The sequence below is a fragment of the Corvus cornix genome, chromosome Z, assembly GCF_000738735.6.
Source record: "Corvus cornix cornix isolate S_Up_H32 chromosome Z, ASM73873v5, whole genome shotgun sequence".
NCBI classification, from domain to species: Eukaryota; Metazoa; Chordata; class Aves; order Passeriformes; family Corvidae; genus Corvus; species Corvus cornix.
Genome location: NC_046357.1, coordinates 14,517,314 through 14,539,366, shown reverse-complemented (window position 1 = coordinate 14,539,366; position 22,053 = coordinate 14,517,314). Strand labels below are relative to the sequence as shown.

The 22,053-nt window shown below is 54.7% G+C and overlaps 4 protein-coding genes across 4 annotated transcripts; 3 read left to right on the top strand and 1 right to left on the bottom strand.

Annotated features, from left to right (window-relative positions):
* Positions 1-819: 819 nt before the first annotated feature.
* Positions 820-3,063, top strand: LOC104686580 (avidin-like). The gene is made up of 5 exons (XM_010395119.4): positions 820-1,007; positions 1,908-2,009; positions 2,113-2,326; positions 2,678-2,798; positions 2,880-3,063. The coding sequence occupies exons 1-5, from the start codon at positions 933-935 to the stop codon at positions 2,911-2,913; spliced, it is 546 nt and encodes a 181-aa protein (XP_010393421.1). The 5' UTR covers positions 820-932; the 3' UTR covers positions 2,914-3,063.
* A 3,944-nt stretch (positions 3,064-7,007) lies between these two features.
* Positions 7,008-8,592, top strand: LOC104686745 (avidin-like). The gene is made up of 4 exons (XM_010395408.2): positions 7,008-7,094; positions 7,591-7,804; positions 8,213-8,333; positions 8,493-8,592. The coding sequence occupies exons 1-4, from the start codon at positions 7,023-7,025 to the stop codon at positions 8,590-8,592; spliced, it is 507 nt and encodes a 168-aa protein (XP_010393710.1). The 5' UTR covers positions 7,008-7,022.
* Positions 8,593-10,530: 1,938 nt separating this feature from the next.
* LOC104686581 (avidin-like) lies at positions 10,531-12,026 on the top strand. Its single transcript, XM_010395120.1, has 4 exons — positions 10,531-10,602; positions 11,135-11,345; positions 11,446-11,578; positions 11,993-12,026. The coding sequence occupies exons 1-4, from the start codon at positions 10,531-10,533 to the stop codon at positions 12,024-12,026; spliced, it is 450 nt and encodes a 149-aa protein (XP_010393422.1).
* Positions 12,027-15,219: 3,193 nt separating this feature from the next.
* On the bottom strand, positions 15,220-21,974 carry CREB3 (cAMP responsive element binding protein 3). The gene is made up of 11 exons (XM_039567531.1): positions 21,874-21,974; positions 20,958-21,402; positions 20,119-20,256; positions 19,778-20,036; positions 19,444-19,556; positions 19,105-19,197; positions 18,483-18,589; positions 17,575-17,643; positions 17,335-17,419; positions 17,117-17,198; positions 15,220-16,664 (listed from the first exon to the last, which is right to left on the bottom strand). Exons 3-11 carry the CDS (start codon positions 20,254-20,256, stop codon positions 16,324-16,326), a joined length of 1,287 nt encoding a protein of 428 aa, XP_039423465.1. The 5' UTR covers positions 20,958-21,402; positions 21,874-21,974; the 3' UTR covers positions 15,220-16,323.
* Positions 21,975-22,053: the final 79 nt, after the last annotated feature.

Genomic DNA, 22,053 nt, shown 5'->3' with positions numbered 1-22,053 from the left:
AGAGTTTACAAGAAATCAGCACTGGAGGTGGCACCTCTTCTTTATCATAGTCTGTGATCATCAGCTGTCCTAACCATCCCACATCCTGTCCCTGACCTTGACGTGATCCTGCCCTTTTATTGCCCTTTAATTTGCCTTTTCCTCTTGCCTTAGGTGCTACCTGGGCTGCTCACCTCCAGCCTGCAGTGCCCTATTATGCAATAGCCTGCAATTTTGCAAACCTGCAAAAAAAAAAAAAAAGTGCTTTCCTATTGCTATTGGGGCAGGTTTGCTTCCTTCATCTTCCAAATCCCTGCACCCACTGAAGATCACCTGCTGTCCCTGCACACATACCTTACCCAGCCCTCATGACTCTCTGCTCTTCCGTCCATCCCCTGCCGTGACCAGAGGGTGCTTTAGGACACAACAGCTCCTGCAGGGCAGGATGGAAACAGCCCTCAACCTGTAGACATGGGACTAAAAACCCCCAGGCTGGGTGGCGTCAGTGGGCAGCCCCACGCAACCCCTCCTGCATCCCTATTTCTGCCTACTCCCATGTTCACCCCTGTTCCAGTGCCCATGCCTATGCCTATCCCTGCCTCCAATCCCTCATCCCTGCCCCGTCCCCATCCCTCCCACCCTTGCTTCCATCCCCATCCCTCTGTTCCGTCCCCATCCATGTGCATATCCCCCACCCCTCATCCTTGCCCCCATCCCCACCCCAATTCCCGTTCCCATCCCACCACAACCTACAACTCCTTCCCGCCCCCACCCCTGTCGCTGTCCCCGTCTCTGTTCCCTTTCTTGTCCCTATTCTACTCCCCTCCTCCGGTACCGCCCAGGGCTTCCCGGAAAGCAGTGGCAGAGCCGAAAAATAAAAGTCTGTGAGTCAGTGGCACGGCGCGATTCGTTGCCGCCGCTGCATCCCGAGCTGCATCCTGAGCCGCATCCCGATGAGCCGCCGCGTCCTCTCCGTTGTCGCCCTGCCTGTAGCGGTGTCCTTGGCCGCGGTGGCGGAGGGCTTTCAGGTGGGAATTCCTGCTGGGATACACGCGCGGGAAACTCGGCTCCGGGGAAGTCGGCGTGGGAGCACGCCTGGGGGTCCCGGTGTTCAGGGAGGGACACGAGTGGGAGACTCACCGGAGGGTGGAATATGATCTGGGAGCTGCAGCGCTTGTTAGGGATGGGACATGTGTGGAAGACCCTTCTGCGGGGGGGAATACTCGGCAACAGGAGGATCCCCTACTCCAGAGGGTATCCAGACCGGACCTCCAGCCGAGGCAGGTGAGGGAAGAGATGCTCCAGGGCTGTCCGTGTGCCTGGGAAGGATGTGCGTGGGGATTCCTTCCCTGGTGCAAGGGGCATGCATTTGGAAATACTCCACTTCCCTCGTGGAGACTTGGAGGGAATTGGGGCGGGGGAAGCATGGGGACCCTGCCGCAGGGGGTGACTTGCCCCTGTCTCGGACGGCGCGGTGTGGGAGAGAACAGGCAGTGCTTGGAACTCCAGCCAGAGCCTTGCAGGTGGGATGTGCAGGGCTCTGGCTGAGACTGAGCCCACCGTGGACCTGAGGGCTGTGCCCATCCCACTGGGCTTCCCTGTCGTGCTGTATGTATGCTGAGCACAGCACAGGTCCCCACAAACACGGGCAGATGCACCCTGGACTCACACAGCTCACCTGCCAGGGCTACAGCAGGGGTCCTGCCCAGGTTCCTGCCTGTCCAGGGCTCCCATCTTTCACTTTTCCTCTTCACATCCCCGCTTTGCTTGGCTTACCCCAGCTTTTGGCCCTCTTGACATGGCAGAGATAGCAGCAACTTTATAAATCATGTCTTTTAAAAATGAATGCTAGAGCACTCACAGGACTCCAGCAACACTCTGCAGTGCCACCATCCACAGCCTGACCTGTGTTTTTGTTCTCTTCCAAGCTCTTCTGCCAGAGAGGTGATCACCCTGAGAAGAAAAAGGCCAGCGAGAAAGAGGAAAAGGCAGCCACAAGCAGCCAGTGGAAAAGCACAAGGAATATCAAGGTGAGTGCCAGCACCCTGTGGGCACTGGGGGCTGTGGGCAGGGGGCTCAGCCTGCAAGGGCTGTGTACAGGCAGCCCCCAGGGACACATCTATTCATTCCCAGCCGTGCAACCTGACTGGCTGGTGGAAGAATGATCTGGGCTCCAAAATGCATGTATTCAACGTTGACAACAATGGAACCTTCTCTGGGGAGTACCACACCGCCGTGTCAAGTGCCAAGAGTCCCATCCAGCCATCCCCCCTGGTTGGCTCCCAGCACCTGGATAAGGATGAACAGGACACCTTTGGCTTCACGGTCAACTGGAAGAAGTTCTCAGGTCTGTAGCTGCATGACAGCTTTTGTTGGATGGGGTAGTGGGATGGAGAGGGGAGCTCAGGCAGGTCCCAGTGCCCATTCCAATCCTTCTGTTCTCTCTCCTGTCCCCTGTCACTCCTTCCCCGATCTCTCCCCACTCTGGATGGTGTCAGCAGACAGCAGGACACCTCCCAAAACAATGTTTGAGTAAGGCAGCACAGGGGCTTGCTTTGACAACATCTGTGGTACACAAAATTTCCCTGCAAATACAAGGATCCACACGGGCTCCACAAGCATTAAATCCATGGATGCTTGTGAAGCTCCAAAGTCAGCTGGGGTCCTGTTGGGATGCTAATAGCCACCACTGCTTTAGACTCCACAGCTGTCTTTGTGGGCCAGTGCTTCAATGGGGCTGATGGGAAGGAGGTCCTGCACACCTCCTGGTTGCTGCGGGAGAAAGTCGACTCGGAGACAGATGACTGGAAAGCCACCAGGTGAGCCAAGGTACCCCCAATCCATCTGGTATCCCTACCCTGCTACTGGCTGGGCACCAATGAGCTACTGCTTCCCCACAGGACTGGCCGCAACACCTTCACTCGAATGAGCTGAAAGGGGGGAGAAGCATCTTGTTCTAGCCACACTTGGGAGACAGTAGTCCCCTCAGCAGGATCAGCATGTACTAGCATGTCCTGATGTTACCAGCTCTGGAGGAAGATATATCAAAGAACACCAAATAAAATTAAAGATATTTAAACACAACCTTGTGCGGTCTGTGGATATGTCCTGGAAAAGCTGGGCTAAAACGTGGTGGTGGGTGGGTGTGGAATGAAACCCTCATTCCCTTATTCTGGGAAGAGACTGGTCCTAAGGAAGCCCCTTTTCCAGACCAAACAGGATGGTGTATCCCCAAAGTAACCCTCTGACACGTAGTGTGACCAGCAGTCCCTCTTTCCTGTTGAAAGTCAGGGAGGGTAGGCTGGGGAACTCTTCTGCATCCCAAAAACCTGGCTGGGGGGCCTCTGGCTCTGACACTGCCCTCAAGCAGGCAGGTGACTGGTCTCAGCTGTATCCACACTCCTGAAAAGTGCCAAAGGCTGCTCTGTACCAGCCACACAGGGACAGTAGCTGCAGTACATCCAGCCCAAAATTCTTCCTAGGAAACATGTGATTTACTGGAAAAGCCATGACCAGCAAATTCAGCCTCAAATCTCTGCCCAGTGGATTATGTGACTGACTGAAACGGGCAGTGCCTGTGCTGACTTGGGCACCCCTCCAAGGCAAAGCAAATGATTTCCAGGAAATCAGCTCTGGATCTGAATCTGAGCTTAGACCCTGTGTCTTTCATTCTCAAAATAACCTGGGACAGTGCTGCATGCCCTGAGCATACTGCCTGGGATTTGACAAACTTAAAAATAGAACTGAGCTGCTGGGGCTGCCACTTCCCACTGCTCCCCTGGTTTTTCTGCCGTGAATGTTGCACGTGGGAGAGCTTTACTAACAGCACCTATGGCTTTAGTAAGTTTGTCTGCCCTGCATTTTCATCTGCCTTGTTGCACACTTGCATGTGGTTTGCTCCTCACGTCTTTCTCCTTGGCATTCATCTTCCCCGTCTAAAGTGGTGCTGCTCTTCCCTTCTCAGTGCCTTGCTGGCATTTCTCCAGCTTTTTCAGTTCCCTTACAGCCTTTCTGACCAGAAAGCCTTTACACCAGCTCTCTGCTATGCATGTATGTATCCACACAACCTTTTACATGCTTTTAGAGGAGGCTGAGAATTGGGAAAGTGAGGGGCAGAGGGACCACTGGACTCTGCTCTCACCTGAAGCATGTCCAGCTCAGCATTGAGGCACCTGCTAAGCCTTCAGCCTCACTGCATGCATCCTCTAGACCTTGTTATTGCCTTCATGCCAACATTTCCCCAGGGCAGAGCTCTCCAGAGGTTGTGCAGCATTCCCAAGGTACTTCAGCAAGGCATCGATGCTGACCCCAACTGGAGCATCCTGCAAACCCCAGTAGGCAGACACCGTGCCTGTGAGAGGTGGGGTGGGTGTGAGCTGGCAGAGATGTTTGCAAGGCCAGTCCCTTTATGAGGGCACCCAGCTAAGCTGCAACACATCCCTGGCACCCCTCAGATATGGGGTGACAGGACATAGGACATGGTGTGCCAGAGGTGCCTGCAGACATCTGGGAGTGGCTAAAGGTGGGGATGTTTCCTCGTGCACATTCAGCATCCGCCAGATCTGGGTTTTATCCAGCTGCAAACCTGCTCACGGTGCTAGTCTGCAAACCCAGCACCATTTGTTTTCATCTATCACGGCCTCATCAGCAAGGCAAATGTGAGCAGGGCTTCCCCTTCAGCCCTGCTGCAGACCCTGAGAGGAAAACCCACTATTTCTGCTGCATGACAAGCCTTGATCAAGGTCATTCACACACTGTGGATGCCTCCAGGGGCAGGGGGAGCTGGCAGAAGCAGGAGGCACCTGCAATCACACGGACATCTGTGTGGCACAGGTGCTCGTGCACACAGTGTATCAGTTAAATAAAAACCCTGAAAAATTAATTTATTAGGATCTTGGCATGGGGTGATGCTTGCATAAGGATCAAATCCCTTCAAGCAGATAGTCACTGTTAGAATGGAGAAGGAGTTTCCACTGCAGGGGTCACCCGGCACTTCCATGTCTTGACCACATGTGGAAAACTGTCCTACGCAACCGTTTCTGCGGGGACTGCTCCTGTCAACCGTTTACAGATGTCTCAACACTGAACATCATGGTGCCCAACATCTCAGTGCAGCTGCTGATCCACCCAAGCAGATGGAGGGAGGGAGCTCCCAGGTCACTCGTGGGACTCCATGGCTGGTGGGTTTGGGTGTGTGCCCAAGCAAAACCCAGTACCATGCCACTCTGCAGAGATGACAAAAGAGGAAATTTGATTTTCAAGCCATAACTTCACTGGTGAGTGAGGACACATAGCTCCCATCCCCTCCACTGTTTCTGCGCGGTCCTCTGGTCAGGACCACGCATTGCACTCTGCTCTTCTACCTCTCTCCATGGCCCTGCTCTAGCTGCAGCCTTGCCAAGCGCAGACTGCCATCCTGAGAGAATGGAGGAGCTCCTTAGTTACATTCTCAGCCCTTCCTTGGGCTGGTTCAGAACTAGGGCACCCTCCCAGATGTGTTCTGCCTCCCCATCCTACAGCTGAGTTAATCACATTTGTCAGTAAAACCCTTTGTGTGGATGAGGGCATATCCCACACCTGTTCAAGGTCCCAGCAGGACAGCAGGCTGGGGAGGGGGAAAGGCTGACCCACAAGCAGCCTTTCCCACTGACAAACTGGCTGCCTAATAGGGACAGCCCCATCTCAGCACCATCTCATCCCATCCCATCCCTTCACAGACCACAGACTTCATCACCTCCTCCTCAGGCCAATGCTTCATAGATGACAGGAAGGAGATACTGAAGACCACATGGATCATTCAAGATGAGGCTGACATGCTCGAGGATGACTGGAAAGCCAGTGGGTGGGCTGCAGGGCGCTTGCCTATCCTGGGGCTGCACCTGTTGGTGCTGCATGGAGTCCATGGGGGAGTGCTGAGCCCTGGGTGCTGGGAGCCAGCTGGGCAGCAAGCAAAGACAAGGGGTGTCAAGATCCCAAAGGCTTTTGGAGCAAGTCCCCAGGATGAGAGTTGAATACATCTCTGTAATTTTTTTATTAAAAACGAAGTGCAATTTGAACACTGGATCCTGCTCCCTGAGGAAGAGGAGAGCGGGTTTCCTTGTCTTCAGGCCCAGGAAAGATGAGAAGGATTGTGAAAGCAGATCTCATCCCTTGTGCTTGGGCAGCCCATGATCCGGACACAGCCAGATGCCACCTCTGTCTTCCCCTGCAGCATTGGCAGTGACACATTCACCTGTTTAGGGCGATGTTTTAGAGGATGTGTCTGTCCCTGGGCCAATGCCAGGCAGTCTGAGCACCCCCATTACAGTCTTGCACCATCAGGAGCCCCTTGGGAAGGGTCGGACAGGGCCCTGCCCACCCTCAAAGCATCATGCATGTGGTAAGGTCTAGGGAGGCACCGGGCACAGGACACACCCTCCCACAGGGACAAGCAAATTTTAATGTCTACATATCCTCCAGGAAAGCCCTTCTGCACTTGGAAAAATTATTGATTCAACAGTTCCTACTACAGCGACAGTCTTAGGTCCCAAACCCAAGGAAAGCCCAGCACAGCCAGGACGAAAAACAGTTTAGAAAGAGCAGCAGACTCTTACAGTGCAGGAGGGGACGGTCACAGGGGTGAGCCCCTGCTGGCAGACACATGGTGATGTCAGTAGAGCGCAGCAGAGCTGGCCGGACTGCTCTTGCTGCAGCCTTTAGGCGCAGTATTTAGGTGGCAGCACTGGGTCGGTGGCAGTGGGACAGTGTCAGGCCGTGCCCGCCCCAGGGCTCGGGCACTGAGCAAGGAACGGGTCGGCAGAGCCTCTTGGACAGTGGATGTGTAAATCATCCCCACCTCCGTGCACAGCCGTGCTCACCGCAGCGTTCCTCCAGCGCTGCCCAGGTCACGCAGACCCCCTCAGCTCCCCTGACCTGGGCACGCTGACATCAGGACACTCACGCCGCAGCTGCCAGCCGTCATGGCTCCGGTTACAGCCCTATAAAGGGGTTTGGGATGCAGGGCAGGGAGGGAGCTGAGCCGGGCATCGCACGGCCCCGCAGCCATGGGGAGCGGCGCTTTCATCCTGGTCCTCGCCGTGGCCCTGGCAGAGAGTATTGCTCCTGCAGAGAGGAAGGTACAGGGATGGGTGACAATGGGAGCGCGGCAGACATGGCACTGGGATGCAGGAGTTCTCTCTTAAATGCCATTTTAGGCTTAGACAAGCAGGAGAGCTCTGCAAGCACCGAGTCCAGGCAGAGGGCAAGGTATCCCTGGATCACCCTCAGCCACCTGGTACCACCTCCAGAAAGATTTGTTCCCACAAGGGAACCATGCACAGGGCATTCCATCCCTCGGGGTTTGTGCCTGGGAGCACCATGCGTGTGGCACCCCCTTCCATGGGGTCTGTGTCTGGGCATACTGTGCATGCTGCAGGGCTGGGACATTCTGGCCTTGCTCCACCATCCTCTCAGCAGCCAACAGCACTCTGGGGCAGCATTTCCCCAGACTGGGATTAGGGATGGCCATGTCCTGCACTCACAGCAGGGCTCGTGGCTCCTGGTGTGGGGCAGCAGCAGGGATGGGGTCCCTCTGTGTGTGGGGACAGAGAGCATGTGGCTGTATTCCTTCAGTGCCAGCTTAACGGACTGTGGAGGAATGACCAGGGCTCACTGATGGAGATTTCAGCGTTGAGGGACAACGGGGACTTCGAGGGACAATACCTCACACGAGTCACCCTCTCTGGGGGCTGTGCCCAAATCTCCCCCCTGAAGGGCACTCAGCAGCAGCTTGGAGAGGAGGGCTGGTCCACCTTTGCCTTCACTGTGCGCTGGGACAAGTTCTCCAGTAAGTGCTGGGACACCTGGGGATGGCATGGCAGTGTCAATGGGAGCCACACATGCAGACAGTGGCAATTTTCTTTTGCCAGGATTTCAGCTGGGTGCTGCTTTGGTGCAGCTAAGCAGCAACACCTGCAGGATGTGGGGCTAAGGAGCAATGCTGGGCTTGGACAGGGCAGCCCCTCCTCACCCAACATCTTTGGGGTGACCACAGTGGGTTCAGACCCTGTTAGCGCAAGTGGGATGTGGTGCTACAGATCCTGCCTTGTCCAAGGGAGCCACAAAGAGGGGCGGGGCCCCCCAGCATGGTTTGGTGGTTGTGTGGCCATTGGAGCAGGAACACAGCTGTGTCTGGCAGGGCAGTGGGGAATGGCAGCCAGTTTCCCCAGATCTCCCAATAAGCGCTTCCTCCCAGATGCCACCACCGCCTTCGTGGGGCAATGCTTTGTGGATGCAGGTGGAAAGGAGACTCTGACCACCATGTGGCTCCTGCGTGAAGCTGTCGGATCCCTTGAGGAGGACTGGAAAGCCACGAGGTAGTGGTGGGATACGGGGGACACTAATCCCACAGAGGTGTCCTCGCTTGAGGAAAATTGGGGTGCATTTAGGGACACCCCATCACTGCTGTGAGCACTGGCAGCTCTGAGTGGGCAGTGTCTGTGGGTCATCCCACAGGAACTCTCAACTTCTCACAGGGTGGGCAGAAATGTCTTCACACGCAAACGCACCACAAAAGGAAAGATCCTGCCGAGTTTGTCCCCTCCCTGTGAAGATGTGTCTTCGTCAGCCCAATGATGAACCTGACCCCTCAACAAGGCAAGAAAAACCTGCCTCCCAAATGAGAATAAAATTTAAAAATCATCAGCTGTGGTTGCCTTTTTTTAAAGTCTGTCCCTGATACACCTTCTGTCCCCAAAGATACCCCTGCTGAGGTGAGGTCTCACCACTGCACTTCCCCAGGGATGTCTGCATGTCTCCCTGATCCCATCCATCCGCCTTCCTGGGCTCATTTCCCATCTCCTCTAAACCCAAACTTCCACCCTGTGTCATCATTTCCTGCCTGCCTGATGGTGGCAGAACTGGCACCAGCATCCTGAATCCAGCTCACTTCCTTGTGGTGCCTTCACATCCATTCTCACCAGACCCCTTCCAGTACTGGGGCTCCATGCTTTGTAGAGTTGGGCAATGGAGGCAACTTTATCAGTAGATTTGAGATGTTGATTAAGCACTTCCTTTGTGCTGTCCAGCAGCCCAAGTAAAATGTGCATAAGTTAAAGCCCTCATCCCATCCCATCCCATCCCATCCCATCCCATCTCATCCTTTACCATCCCCTGGGTTACACTCAGGGATTTTCCCCTTCTCTGCCACTGAATTTTGGCAGTGCCACTCTATTGGCTTCTGCAGACACCTGGCAGACTTAGCCAACTCTTTCGACACAAAGCTTTTGGCAGGTCTGTGGGTGAAGAGGAAGCCTCTTGCGGAAGTGTTACAAAAATATCCCAGCCTGAGGGATAACAGCACCGTGGCCACACAGTCCATCAAGCCTGGCCCAGCTCTAGCAAAGCTGCAGCACAGTGCCATGAAGTGGAGGGATGTCTGCCACCACCCTGGGATCTCTAACAAGGTGGCTTGTCCCTGCCAAACAGCACAGAAAGGCAGGAGGTGGTGTCAGGCCAAAAGAACAGACTGTGCCACCCAGGGTGAGAGCAAGAAGATTCCCCAGGAGAATTTTTTTGAGCCCCTGTGATAGGCCATGAGTTTGGGACTGAAAAAGACAACAAGGAGGAGGGATGTGTTAGGAGAGAAGTGTTTTCTGCTCGGCCCAGCTTTTGAGGCTACCTAGATGAGAGAGAGATGTGCTGAGCACAGGGTGCCAGGGTGTGCCAGGGCTAGCGTGGTCACTAAGAAGTGCCACCCCAAAGGGGCACTCCCCTGCCCCCAATTTGCACACTGCATCCCTCCCAACATCCCCTGCCCCAAACGCAGCTTGTGTTGGAAACAGCAGGTGTTGATTCAGGCTGAATCCCACCAGAATTTTCAGCAACCACAGCCATATGCCTGCTCCAGGCATCACAGCAAAAGGATGGCTCAGGAGCACAGGGACAGTGCCCACTGCATTTTGTACATCAGAGGTCCTTTAGGGCAGAAAATACAAGGAAGAAGTGTGAATACAGCACGGGTTATCATGTTCTGTGTGTTTAGCAAACACACTTGCTGGGACCTCAGTAATGCTGCTGCAGTTACTTCTTCCTCTAACTCTCATAAAAGTAAAAGCAAAAGCCTCAAAATCAGCAGCTGATACCCAGAAGAGGCTGGAGAAAAGTTTTTGTTTCTGAAATGAGTGAGCCTTCCCTCTCATGCAGCGCTTCAGGATGCTGGTCTAGCAGTGGCACCAGCAAAGCAGGGAGGAGGTGAATGTTGAAATAGGTGGTAATTTCCAGCCTTCGTGCATGGGAGGCAGATTCCCAAAGAAGGTGTTGATTTCCAGGCTACTATAGGGCCTTATGAAAAGCTTGTACTCCCATCCCTCTGCACAGCCGTGTTTATGGCTGTGTTCCTTCAGCGCTGACCAGGTCATGCAGACCTTCTCACCTCCCTTGCCTGTCCCGGGCACCCTGACATCAAGCCATTCATCTCACAGCTGCCATCCTGGTGCTGGTGGGGCTCCAGTTACAGCCCTATAAAGGGGGGCGGGCTGCAGGGCTGGGGGAGCTCTTAGCAGCCTTGCAGCCATGGGGAGAACTGCTTTTGCCCTGGTCCTCGCCCTTGCCCTGGCAGTGTGTGTTTCCCCCATGGAGAGGAAGGTATGGGGAGACGTGACAGTGGGGATGTGGTGCTGACACCCTGCTAGACCCCAAATTCTGCTGCTGGGGCATCATAACTCAACAGGGAGCCAGGGCTGGGCTGCTGGAACTGGTGGGAACAGAACTGTGCAGCGCTGATGGAAGCTGTGACAAGGTTGGGAGGAAGGGACTGCTCCTGCAAGGACGCTTTTCATTCCAGGAAATCATTCAGAGGAAGGCAAACAGAGCCATACCACAGATAGCTCCTGTTTTCATCCCTTGAGTGTAGGAAAAGCAGCACACCTGCTGCTTTAGCATGGGGGGACCCACTCCCTCTTGGGTGGGTGGAACCGTCCTGGACAGCGGCTGAGCTGAAGGCAATCGGTGCTCAGACACGACGCTCGCACTGAGGTGGTAATGCCAGTGGCTCATCAGGTCCGTGGCACACCACTCAGTGCTGCAGACATCTCTGGGCAGAGCCAGGGTGAAGGGGTGGGAGCAGGATGCCCCCCTCCCTGCCTGGGCACTCCAACCCACAGCACTGGCCTTGCAGTGTCTTCTCTCCGGGTCGTGGCGGAGTGACACCGGCTGCCGGATGGTTGTGTCCACCCTGGACAAGGACAACAGATTCTCCGGTTTTTACCTGCCGGGACCTGCTGCTGGCCACGTGGAACTCCTCACCTCACCACTGGAGGGCTCCCAGCAAGACACAGGGCTGGTCCCACAGCCCACCTTCTACTTCACCGTGAACTGGCGGCTCCGAGGTAGGCAGCAAGGGCCATCATCCTGTAGCAAGGATGCCAGCAGGACACAGGGTGACCTTGTGCCTCACTGCCTGACTCACATCACTTTAAACCCTTCCAGACTCAGAGGCTGCCCGGACAACTGTCTTCCTGGGCCAGTGCTATGTAGACACCAACAGGGAGGAGACCCTGCATGCCCTGTGGCTCCTACGAGAGGTGGCTGACAGTCCTGATGAGGACTGGAAAGCCACACGGTGAGTGCTGGGTCCCAGCCACTGCTCTGCCAGGGTCTCCTGCATCTCAGGCTGGAGAAGGGAGAAATCCCACAGGGTGAAGCATGGGAGGACCGTGAGGGTGAAATGGATTTGTCACCAGTGGTGTGCAAGGGCTAAGGAGCATCCGTGTATGATCTACTCCTGCATGCCAGATGTGCCTCAGTGTGGGGGATCCCAGGATGGGGTCTGGCCAAAGTGGTGTCCCCTCCAGGACCATCTTTTCACTCTCCACAGCAGGGAAAGAGGAGGAAAAGATGCCAGCACCTGGCACAGCCTCTGCTACAGGGTGTTTGAACCTGTAGTACCCCAGTCAACCACACAATGCCCCCCTTGGTTTTCCCTCTGTACCCTCCACAGCATACATGATCCCATCTGATTTGGTGTTTTCTGCAGGATTGGCACCAGCATCTTCACACGGATCAAATAACGGCAAGTGGGGAAATCCTGCAGGCTCAGGACGGCCGTGGGTCAGCGCTTCCCTGGACGGGCTCTGCCCGCACCGACATGCTGCACTTAGGCAGCTCTCAGCCCAGAGGCTCATGCTTTCTTAGGCAAGCTCACCAGATGCAAAATAAAGGGTTTCTGTGGGTCTGCAGGGTTTGGCTCTGTTTTCTGCCCTGACTCAAACTCGTGGGGTTTGTCTCACCCAGCAGCCACCCTCCCACAGGGAGGCTTCATGCTACAATGCTGAGGGCAGCAGCGTCCCTGGGGATGGGGGCTGTCCCGGCTCCCCTCCCTGGCAGGGTGCAGCAGTACTGTGCTTGCAAATCTGATGCCGTGCTGTGGCTAACATGGCCCTAGGGGTCACTCCCAGATGTCCTTAGAGATGGGGGACAAGCCGGGCTGCGGCCAGAGAGAAGGAAAAGGCACAGCCCCAGTGTGCTGCCACGGCCAAGTAGTGCGGAGCCCTCCTCATGTGAGCGGAGCAGAGGAAGCTCTCGGGCGCCCGAACGCACGGGGCCGCTGCAAATGACTCTGGCAGAGCTGTCAGCCTCCGGTTCCCAGCCCCAGCGGATGTGCAGCGGTGGCAGGCTGCCAGCTGCCCTCCCATCCCAGGCCTGGGGAAAGCTCCCAAATGCCCCTCCCCAAGAGTCCTTTCTGCACGGCTGTGTCCCCTGAGTAATCCATGGGGGTGTGTCTCCAGCCAGGACCCTGATGTCCATGCAAGCCAGGGAAAGAGAAGAGGGGAAGGCCACATCTGGCACTGGCTGGACTGTTTTAGGCATCACAGTTCGACCTCTCTGCTTTCTGCCTTAGACACTTTGCCAAAGTGGTCCCAACATGACCCTTGGGGGTTCAGCAGGCCCAGGGCCAAGATGCCCAGCTGTGAGAGCTGGAAGGAGGCAGTGGCTCTATCGCTGCATTTCCAGCTGCTTTTTAAACCAGCTTTCAGAATTCTATTAGTTTTTCTGTTTCCACCACTATCCAGCAGCTGGTGCTAGTGGATAAAAATAGGATGGATGATGACACAGGACCCTTGAAGAGGTGGATATATCTTGTTTCTGCTACTGACTGAATTTCCCCTCTCTCTGAGAAACCCTAATTCATTTAAAAAAAAAGGGAAAACCTGATTCCTTTAAAGCCATGATCAGGAAGTGTTTTGCATTGGTTACACAGCCCAGGCCTTCCTTGGCAATAGAAGGCAAATTTCATTTATGCTTTCACAAATTTCAGTACATCACTACCATAGAAAGGAGATGATACTCTGATACTCGAGGAGTCACCAGGCACAACTGATACTTTAGGAGTCACCAAGCAAAAAAGATTCTGTTTCCATCTGGCAACACCCATCTGGGACTTGCAAGGACTGTGCAGGACATTTTGCCCTGAAAGGCTCGTGCTTCCAGTCTGCCAGCGTAGTCCCACAAAGCTGACACAGGCACTTGCTGGGACACAAGGGAGATACAGGCTGACCTCAGGCATAACAGAAGGAACACAGTGGGGAAGGCAGGCAGGGACCATACTGCTGATCTAAGGCAGAGCGTGGGGCTGTGTGTATGTGAAAGCAGCAAAAATGCACACACAGACCATGCTCTGATCCCTGCAGCATGCCAGGAAAAAGAATGGGGATCTGCAGCAAAGAGGACAAGGAGGATGGCAGGAATAGCAGGTGGCTCCTGCTCCTCCACTTGATATACTAAAGTCCTCAGCCAAAGAACTCATTATGGGCACTTTTATCATCACTGCCCTTTAACCCAAGGCGTGAGGTCCAGGCTGAGCTTCCTTCCTCTCCCCAGCTCAGAGCTGCTTGCTGTGGGACTGGCACGACAACACAGAAAGCAATGAAAAATAGCACATCTGGGTCATTATGAGCTGGGACCATGGAGCAATCCTCCCCAAAACTCCCAACTCCTGGCTCCCTGCCTGCTCTCCCAGAGTTATCTCCCTTCCTGACGTCTGGCCAAGCCAGCCAGACTGCTACAAAGAGCAATACTGACCCCATCACACCCAAGGCAAACACCAGCTCACGTGGCTGCTCCCAACTTTGCTGGCAACACCACCATGTATTACTTCACATGGCTCATTCAATATTGATTAGTGCTGGGTCAGGGACACCATGTAACATCTGTGACGCTACACACTCTGGCCTTGAACTGCAAAAAATGAAACTAAAGGGAGAACAGGGCATTTCACACACTGACCCTGAACTGCAAAAATGAAAGTGAAGCGGGAACAGGACATTACACACCTTGGTCTCAAACCACAAAAAAATGAAACTAAAGTGGGGAGAGGCATTACAGACCCTGGCCTTGAACTGCAAAAAATTAAAAGTGTAGACAGGGTCCTTTGACCTTCCTGATGCCATGCACAGCACTTCCCTGAGGAAAAAGGTCCAGTGATTCCCTGGTGATGCTCAAGGGCTATCAGCCCTGGCCGGGGTAGAGCTGTGACCTGGCCCTGTTGGGACCATGCTGCTACCTGTGCTGAGGCAGAGCCCCAGGGCAAGCCCCTCCTTGGCTGTCTCTCCTTGCAACACAACATTGTCTCATACCGTGTTTGCTGGGTGGGCTGCAAGCATGAATCTTCCTGCACTCACTGCCTGGCTGAGCTGCCATGCCCCCAAACCCTACTCTGGGCTCTGCAGCCCGAGCTCAAGGTCTGCCAGTGCCTCCTGTGGACCCAGTGATCCCAACCAGACCCAGGGACAAGCCTGAATTTAGCAACCCCGCAGCAGGCAGGGCCCACCCGGTGGCTGTTGCAGCACCCTAGCTCTGCTCCATTTCCTGCGATTGTGCAGCTCCTCATTACAAAAGCAGCGGTGGGGGCTGACACCGGCTCCTCACACTTCCTCCTGGGGAAGCTGCTCGCTTCCGCAGCACTGGGGGCTTGGGGGTGCACGGTGGATGCTGGGCGCTCACCACATGTACATTTCTCCAAGAGTGCTTTTGCACCCTTGAAGTGGGGTGAGAGCAGAGCAGCAGCCCTGCAAACCCACACAGGCCTCAACAAGCCCCTCTGCACAGCCACAGCCACGCGGAGTTCCCCTGCACCGATCTGAGAGTGACGGTCCCCAGGCCGCTGCTGGGTTTCTCCCACAAGGCTCCCAGCCCCAGGTGCAGGCCCCAGCTTTCACCCAGCTTTCACCCAGCACCTCGCCAAAACAACCAGAGAGGACACAGTCACACACCACTAATATTTATTTAGACTCTTATTAATAAAGAAGCTATTCATTATTATTCTGATCCAACTGAAGCTGTCCCTACTCGTTGCAGGGGGAACTGGACTAGATGACCTTTACAGGTCCCTTCCAAACCATTCTATACGACTCCATGAAATATCCTGAAGTAGGACAAGGAGATCTCTACAGGTACCACTAAGCTGCACCCTGAGGCAAAGACATTGCTCACCAGCTCAAAGTGTTTCTGCTCAGCCCAGAACCATTGACTGCATCACAAGCCAGCATAGCAAGGCTTGGGCACACAAGGACATGGCTTTGAAACTGTCCTGTGGCCATGAAGGCCTTCAGAAGAGCAAGCAGCTCTGCCGCTCTCTGCTACATGCTGCCTCAGCAGTCTGGCTCAAGGCATGCCTGCCCCCTGAGGCCCAGAAGCCTGCAGGAGATGAAAGGCTCAGCCCTTACAGTAGGCGAACAGCACACATGGCTCAGGAAGGACTCCACATTACCTTCTCTAGCCAGGCTGGGAGCTGTGGCCATGGCTCAAAAGCTAGCAGGAACAGGCGACATGCTGGATCTGTCACAGCAGCAGGAAGGACCACTCCTGTGAGGGCATTGAAGGTCAACTTGCTCCCTCACACCTGGGAATCAGGCAGCACTGCAGGATTAAGGGGCAGGGACATGGAACAGATGTTTGGGGCCACAATACAGACTAAGAAGTGCCTGTTCATCTCCAGCTGGGCAGTGAAGAAGCAGGGCAGCGGCCTCCACCACCAACTGCATCCAGTCAGACCAAGTACGGGCACCTCAGCCCAGCTTCCTCCAGCCTCCTGGCCACAGCCCATCCCCACAAGCCACCAGATGTGCTTCGGGCTGCAAGCCACATCAGCAGCCATAGCGAAGTTTTCAGAATTTCCTGTCCCATCTCAGATGGAGCCTGATACAAACCTAAAATGTCAGAATGATTCCTCCCTGGTAAACCCTCTGAGCTGCTGGCAATCAGGAGAGTATTCAGAAGGAATGCTCGGATAGATAATCTGTTAGTGCAGCTCTGTCCCTGCCCCATGGGGCGCCTGGTATCATCCCAAGGAGCAGGATGCAGCATTGGTCACATCTCGTTGGCATGGTGCTGCTGGATGAGAACTCTGTCAGGGTGTTCCACCCACTCCTGACCCTTGGCTTTCCACGGCACCAGCACTGCTGCTGGCAAAGGGTCACTCTGGGGTGGGTCTGGCTCAGAGCCTGCTGCTGCCGGAGGGTCAGAGGATGAGTTGCTGTTGAAAGATCTGGGACTGGGGTTGAGTGGACTCTGCCCCTCTTCCCATGACTGACTGAGGTTGCCCGACAGCAAGAGGTCCCCAGGCTCTGGGCTGAAGCCCTCCAGCTCTGTGCTGTGCTGCACATCAGGTGCTCCATGGTTCGGAAACTCGCGGATCTGCCGTGACAGCACTGTAAGAGAGGGAGAGCCAACCCTGTCACTTCCAGCCTCCCACCCTCCTGTGCTGAGTATGGAGCCACCACAGAGCCCAGAGAGAGGACAAACTGTTTAAGCACGACTTCCTCCTCCCATGGGAGGCGGGGAGAGGATGCTGCACAGCTGCCAGGCACAAGCACAGTTTGTGCTCCAAGGCGGACCGGATCTCCCCTGTCCTTGCACCGCCCCTGGCGCAGGGCCCTGCTTCCAGGCAGGCCTCTGCAACAGGGCTGAGAAAGAGTCCAGAGCTGGGGCAAGACAGCAACCCAAACCTAGTGGTCACCCCAGGCAAGGGGATGCTTAGCTGGAAGTGCCCCAGAGTTCAGGCTGTCTCCAGGGAAGCTGCTGTGCTCTGAAGGGCAGCACTTCACCTGGAGCCACACCTCAGCCCCAACCTGAGCACCTCAGCCCCAACTCAGGCACTCACCCTTGAGCTCCCGCTGTGGCTCTACGCTCCCAGGTGAGTGGATGCTGGGGGACAGAACGAGGCAGAAGGACAGAACCACGATCTGGAAACAGAAAGATCAGCACAGATCTCAGCAAAGGAGATGGACAGGCATCACTGGATGGAATAAACACCTCTCTCCCAAACTTGTGAGGACAGCAGAGACTCCTCCACAGGCACTGGGGCTTGAAGCCACTTACCATGGTGCAGGTTTTGCTTCTGGTAGTTTTGGGAGCTGACCGTCTCACCAAGGCCTGCAGTTTCTGCAACTGCCTGAGCAGTGACCTGCAGGAGAGCAGGAAATGCAGGTTAGCACAGCAGCTGAACCGAGAGCTGCACACTTCCCTCCAGCCTCTGCAGCCAGAGACAAGCCGCAGTCCGGAGAAGAGGAACAGCCCTCCCCACCACATCTCCTGCCAAACCCAACAAGACAAACTCACGTGTTCTGCTTCTGCAGCTGCTGCACCTTCTTCTCCAGTTCATGGTTTTCAGCTGTGCAGGCTGCCACCCTTCCAGAAAGGACAAGCAGAGTGGGGGAAAAACAGAGATTCTGTTGGTCAACAGCAGAGACTTCACATCAGTCACCACCTCTGAGTAGCTGGGGCAGACAAAACTGGTCCTGGGGTCTACCTGGTATCACCTACAGCAAAGCCCAGAGAGCACCTTCTCACGTTTCTTCTCCTCCATGCCAGCTTGAAAGTCCCTGGGCACCAGGCCCTTCCCTTACTGGCCTTGAAGGTCTCAAGCACACAGCCAGCTCTGTGTTGCTGACAGCCCTATCACAGAGCAGGGGAACACAACAGCACAGAGTGCACCGTCCACAAAATCAAGCAATTAGAAAGTCCTAAGGGGGACCTTGGGAGTAGAGTTTCTGCTGGACAGCAAGGCTCAGGAACTCCCTGCTCAGGGACACATCTACCATTGCCTGTTTCCTGCCATGACTAAGGGAGAGACTCATATTCCTCTATAGCATTTTTGAATCTATGTTATGATCATTATATTAATACACAGAACGTCTATTAAGATCTGATCCAATCTGCAGAGGGCCTGGGTGGCTAGAAATTGTAAGCTAAGTAAGATGTATCAGAATGCAGGTGATTAGAAACTATAAGTTAAGTTGTATGATAAATCCTGTATTACACTGCTTAGAGATTGTACTACATTGATTCTGCTTGTAGAACAACCATGCCATTCTAATCACAAATCCTGTGCTATACCCATCATAACATGAATCAAAAACTCAGTTTTGATTGAAAGTACAATTTAGTGCCATCATCATTCTGCCAAGGATCCCTAAAAGAACATATGGGTCCCTCAAGTGCTGGATGACACTGCCGTGTGACCATACCTGTTTTCCAGGCCATCCACATAGATCTTCCTCCTGCGACGACTATCCTGAGCTGCCTGCTTGTTCCGGATCTTACGACGCACCTTCCTCAGAACTCGCTCTTCAGCCTGCAAGCAGCATCTCATTAACAGCAATCCCAGGGTGTTGGCAATCCCACCCTCCCACACCCCACACACATCTCAGTGCCCAGCCTGAGTGCTTGTGTCCTCTGTCCTTCCCGTAACACTGAATAAGCTGCAAGGAAAACTCTGGCCTGCTGATGCAGCTAGCAGTGTCCATGGCATAGCAAAAGTAAAGCATATCTAAGGGAAATGAAAAGCATACAGCTCACAAGCCACTAGGCAAGCAGGAAAAAATAGCTGGAGGCACTTGTGGTGTAACTGCCTCCTGCAAGCAGCCATGAGCAGGGAGACTGACAGCAGCCAGAAGCTGCTGTGCACATAGATGACACCCAGACTCCAAAGGAGGAAAAGGACACCAAGCTCGGATGAACACTGCCGTGAACCTGGACAACACCTGGACAACAGTATTCCCATCAAGGCACCGTCTTGTAGTTTCCAACACCTGCACTACCTGACACATTTAAGTGGTCTAAGTCTGTTTGGTTCCAGTGAGGACTCACTTTGGTTAGTGGCAGACAGGTTGGTAACGTAACACCTTCTTTCTCCAGGAGCTGCTTCTCCTCCTCTGTCAGGACCAGCTCTGGGAAGTCAGACTAGAAAACAGCAAAAATAAGCTTACTGAGAATGCAAATACATTCATTCATGGTTTTCAGCTGGAATACAAGGAGTCCACCCAGGGCCAGAGAGGGCATGCAGCAAACACAGAGAACTGGAATCAGCTCTCCCAAGGCAGAGTCATGCTTTCCCTCAGAGATATCCATCACAGAAGCCAAGTCAGAGGAGAAGCGGAGATGTGAGCAGAAGCAAAGGCTGGGGTCCACAGGCATCGGAGTCAGTACCTGCACAATGGCTCCAGGCACAAGCTGGGATTCATCTTCCACAGCAACAGCAATGGGGGAACTGCTGCTCTCTTCAAGTGTCTTGCTTGTGCCTTCCAAAGCCACCCATGCCCCTGGGGAAGGAAAGATGAGTCAAATGCCGGGCCTCAGTAAGGCAAGCACTTGAGCAGCCAGCTTTGAGAAGCATGAAACAGCAATTTTACAGCAGCAGAAAGCCTCTACTCTTGGTTCTCTCCATCAATTGCCTGACAACCACCAAAATAAACCAATATGGGGCTGCTTTTCTCTTTTCTGCCTGTAGCCAGGGCAAACAGAGTCCATACACATCACTCACCCAGCTCAATGGTGACATCTCCTACTGCCATGTCAGACCTCACACTTTCCAGCACAGGCCAGTCCTGGTGGAGGGAGTAGTTGTGGTCAACCTGCACAATGTCTCGGCTGGCAAAATTGCTACCAAGGCAATGGGACAGATGCTGATCCTCAGAAATGCTGCTGTCACTGTTGGCAGGCAAATAACCGAGCCTGTCTGGTTCATCTTCTAAAGGGCTCAGCAGTGAGCTGATGAAGTCATCCATCTCCTTGTCCAGGAGCTGTGGAGGAACAGCTTTTACTCAGCAGAGAGACAAACCTCCTAAACCTCAGCTCATCATCAATTCCTCACAAAGAACTTACCTCAGGCATTGGCAGGCCCCAGTCTTCCAGCAGACCGTTCTGCTCCTCTGGGATTTCAGGGCAGGGAGCATCGTCCTTCAGGAGAAAGTCAAGCAGATCCACATCTGCCAGGGCATCCATTTCCTCTGGGCACGACATCTGAGCAGGACACCCAAAGTGAGCACAGGCACAAGGGGAGACAGCAGCCTTGCTTTAAGATATCCCTCAGACCCTACAGACAAAGCATCCCCTTGCAATGTCAACAGCAGGGACAGCCACTTCACAACTACTTCCCCAGCAAGGCTGTTACAGCACCACCGGTGACAACAATACACTGTTTTCCCCACAAGGTTACTGTGACCCAGCCACAAGAGCCACGCTCCACCCAGAGCACAAAAGCTGCAGGAAGGAGAGGAAAAGTGAAACAATCCCAGACTTAACGGTGTGGAGAGCATGCAAGATCCTGCCGTTCCACAAAAGCCTGAAGGTGCCATACTCCCTGGTGTGCAGCCAGCAGGGAGAACTTCCGGACACAGGAAAATTATTAAGAACAGTCATTGTTGAGGTTTTAACTAAACGGATTCTGTTAATGATTAAACAATGATCAAATTCTAAGTAATTGATGACTGAACAGAAATTAGATGGTAATCAAATGGTGATTAAGTGATCATTGAAGGGTAATTAATGAGTCATTCGACAAAGGCCCAAATGATGATTTAGTAATTCAGACAGCTGTCAAACACTGCACTATTTAACACACTTGTAATAAATGAGTGGATATCGTAATAAATAAGTAGCTGTATATATAAATATCGTTAGTGCACAACAGACCTTTAGGCTGAAAGTAAAATGCTCCTTACCTCGCTGTAGAGATCAGACACTGGTAAAGTGTCTCTCAGCCCTGAGGAGTGACCTGGAGAGCCGTCCCTGCTGCCAGGGGGTCAGGGCCCGCAGCACGAGAGCAGCAGAGCTCAGTGGCTCGGGCAGCCACAGGTACTTCGAGGCAGAGTGAGGGACTTGCAGCCGAACGCCGCCCTGGCGCTCGTGCACCTGTGTGGCTGCAGCAGCTTTAGCTTTGTCTGGTCCCAGCTTGGGCTGCTGCTGTTATGTCCTGACAAGACATGGCCCAGGAGCCTCGGTCCCTGAGGAAATGCGGCCTCGCATGGCTCTCACCGGGATCAGCCCGGCCGGCTCGTGGGCGATGCCTGAGCCAAGGCACCGCTCAGGCTGTCAGAGCGCGGGCATCCATCACACCTCTCCATCAGCACTGCTAAGCTTTCACATCTAGCTGTCAAGTGCCACGGTCTGGAAAAAAAAAAAAAAAAAAAACCCACAAAAAATAGAACACCACCAAAACCACCTGAAACCCCACCCAAAACCAGAGGGCCAGGGCACTCCCCAGCCACAGGGCTGCTGTGCCAGCTTACTGCGAGCACGGCTGCCAGCAGAAAGTGGCGCAGCAAGAGGAAGAGGAGCCGGGCAAACGAGGGCAATGCCAGGGCCCATCGATTCCACAGGCTCGGAGGAGTCTCTCCCCAAGAAGCGTGCGCCGAGCAGGCAGCACGGGGAGAACGGGGGCAGGAGGAGCAGGTACGGCAGAAAGAAGGGTAACCACAGCGCAGGGGCAGCTCCCCACGCCGGGACACCCACCCGAGGAGAACCAAACAGCCCCTCTCAGCCCCGGCCGCGAGCCGGACCCCAGACCCCCTGCTCCCCGGACCTCCTGGACCCTCGGAGCCGCGGACCCCCGGCCCCCGCTGCCCTCCCGCCCCTCACCTCAGCCCCGCCGCTTCCAACGCACCGCGGTGACGTCACCCCGCCTCCCGGCGGGCCCCGCGCGCACCGCCCCCGCCCCTCCCGCGCTGACGCCCCTATCGCTCATTGGTTGGGAGCGCGTCGGCGGCGGGAGCGCGCGCTGGCGGCGGGAGCGCGGGCGGCCGGGGAAGGGAGGGAGAG

What these genes read in the sequence shown, in the direction of transcription:
- LOC104686745 (XM_010395408.2), top strand. Translation starts at nt 7,023, where the DNA reads ATGGGGAGCGGCGCTTTCATCCTGGTCCTCGCCGTGGCCCTGGCAGAG. An exon ending in GCGCTGGGACAAGTTCTCCA is followed by an intron (nt 7,805 to 8,212) that starts GTAAGTGCTGGG and finishes GCTTCCTCCCAG; the next exon opens with ATGCCACCACCGCCTTCGTG. An exon ending in GAGGACTGGAAAGCCACGAG is followed by an intron (nt 8,334 to 8,492) that starts GTAGTGGTGGGA and finishes AACTTCTCACAG; the next exon opens with GGTGGGCAGAAATGTCTTCA.
- CREB3 (XM_039567531.1), bottom strand. Translation starts at nt 20,256, where the DNA reads ATGTCGTGCCCAGAGGAAATGGATGCCCTGGCAGATGTGGATCTGCTT. An exon ending in GTGGATGGCCTGGAAAACAG is followed by an intron (nt 17,644 to 18,482) that starts GTATGGTCACAC and finishes CCTTTCTGGAAG; the next exon opens with GGTGGCAGCCTGCACAGCTG. An exon ending in GCCACAGCGGGAGCTCAAGG is followed by an intron (nt 16,665 to 17,116) that starts GTGAGTGCCTGA and finishes CCTCTCTTACAG; the next exon opens with TGCTGTCACGGCAGATCCGC.
- LOC104686581 (XM_010395120.1), top strand. Translation starts at nt 10,531, where the DNA reads ATGGGGAGAACTGCTTTTGCCCTGGTCCTCGCCCTTGCCCTGGCAGTG. An exon ending in CGTGAACTGGCGGCTCCGAG is followed by an intron (nt 11,346 to 11,445) that starts GTAGGCAGCAAG and finishes AAACCCTTCCAG; the next exon opens with ACTCAGAGGCTGCCCGGACA. An exon ending in GAGGACTGGAAAGCCACACG is followed by an intron (nt 11,579 to 11,992) that starts GTGAGTGCTGGG and finishes TGTTTTCTGCAG; the next exon opens with GATTGGCACCAGCATCTTCA.
- LOC104686580 (XM_010395119.4), top strand. Translation starts at nt 933, where the DNA reads ATGAGCCGCCGCGTCCTCTCCGTTGTCGCCCTGCCTGTAGCGGTGTCC. An exon ending in AAAGCACAAGGAATATCAAG is followed by an intron (nt 2,010 to 2,112) that starts GTGAGTGCCAGC and finishes ATTCATTCCCAG; the next exon opens with CCGTGCAACCTGACTGGCTG. An exon ending in GATGACTGGAAAGCCACCAG is followed by an intron (nt 2,799 to 2,879) that starts GTGAGCCAAGGT and finishes GCTTCCCCACAG; the next exon opens with GACTGGCCGCAACACCTTCA.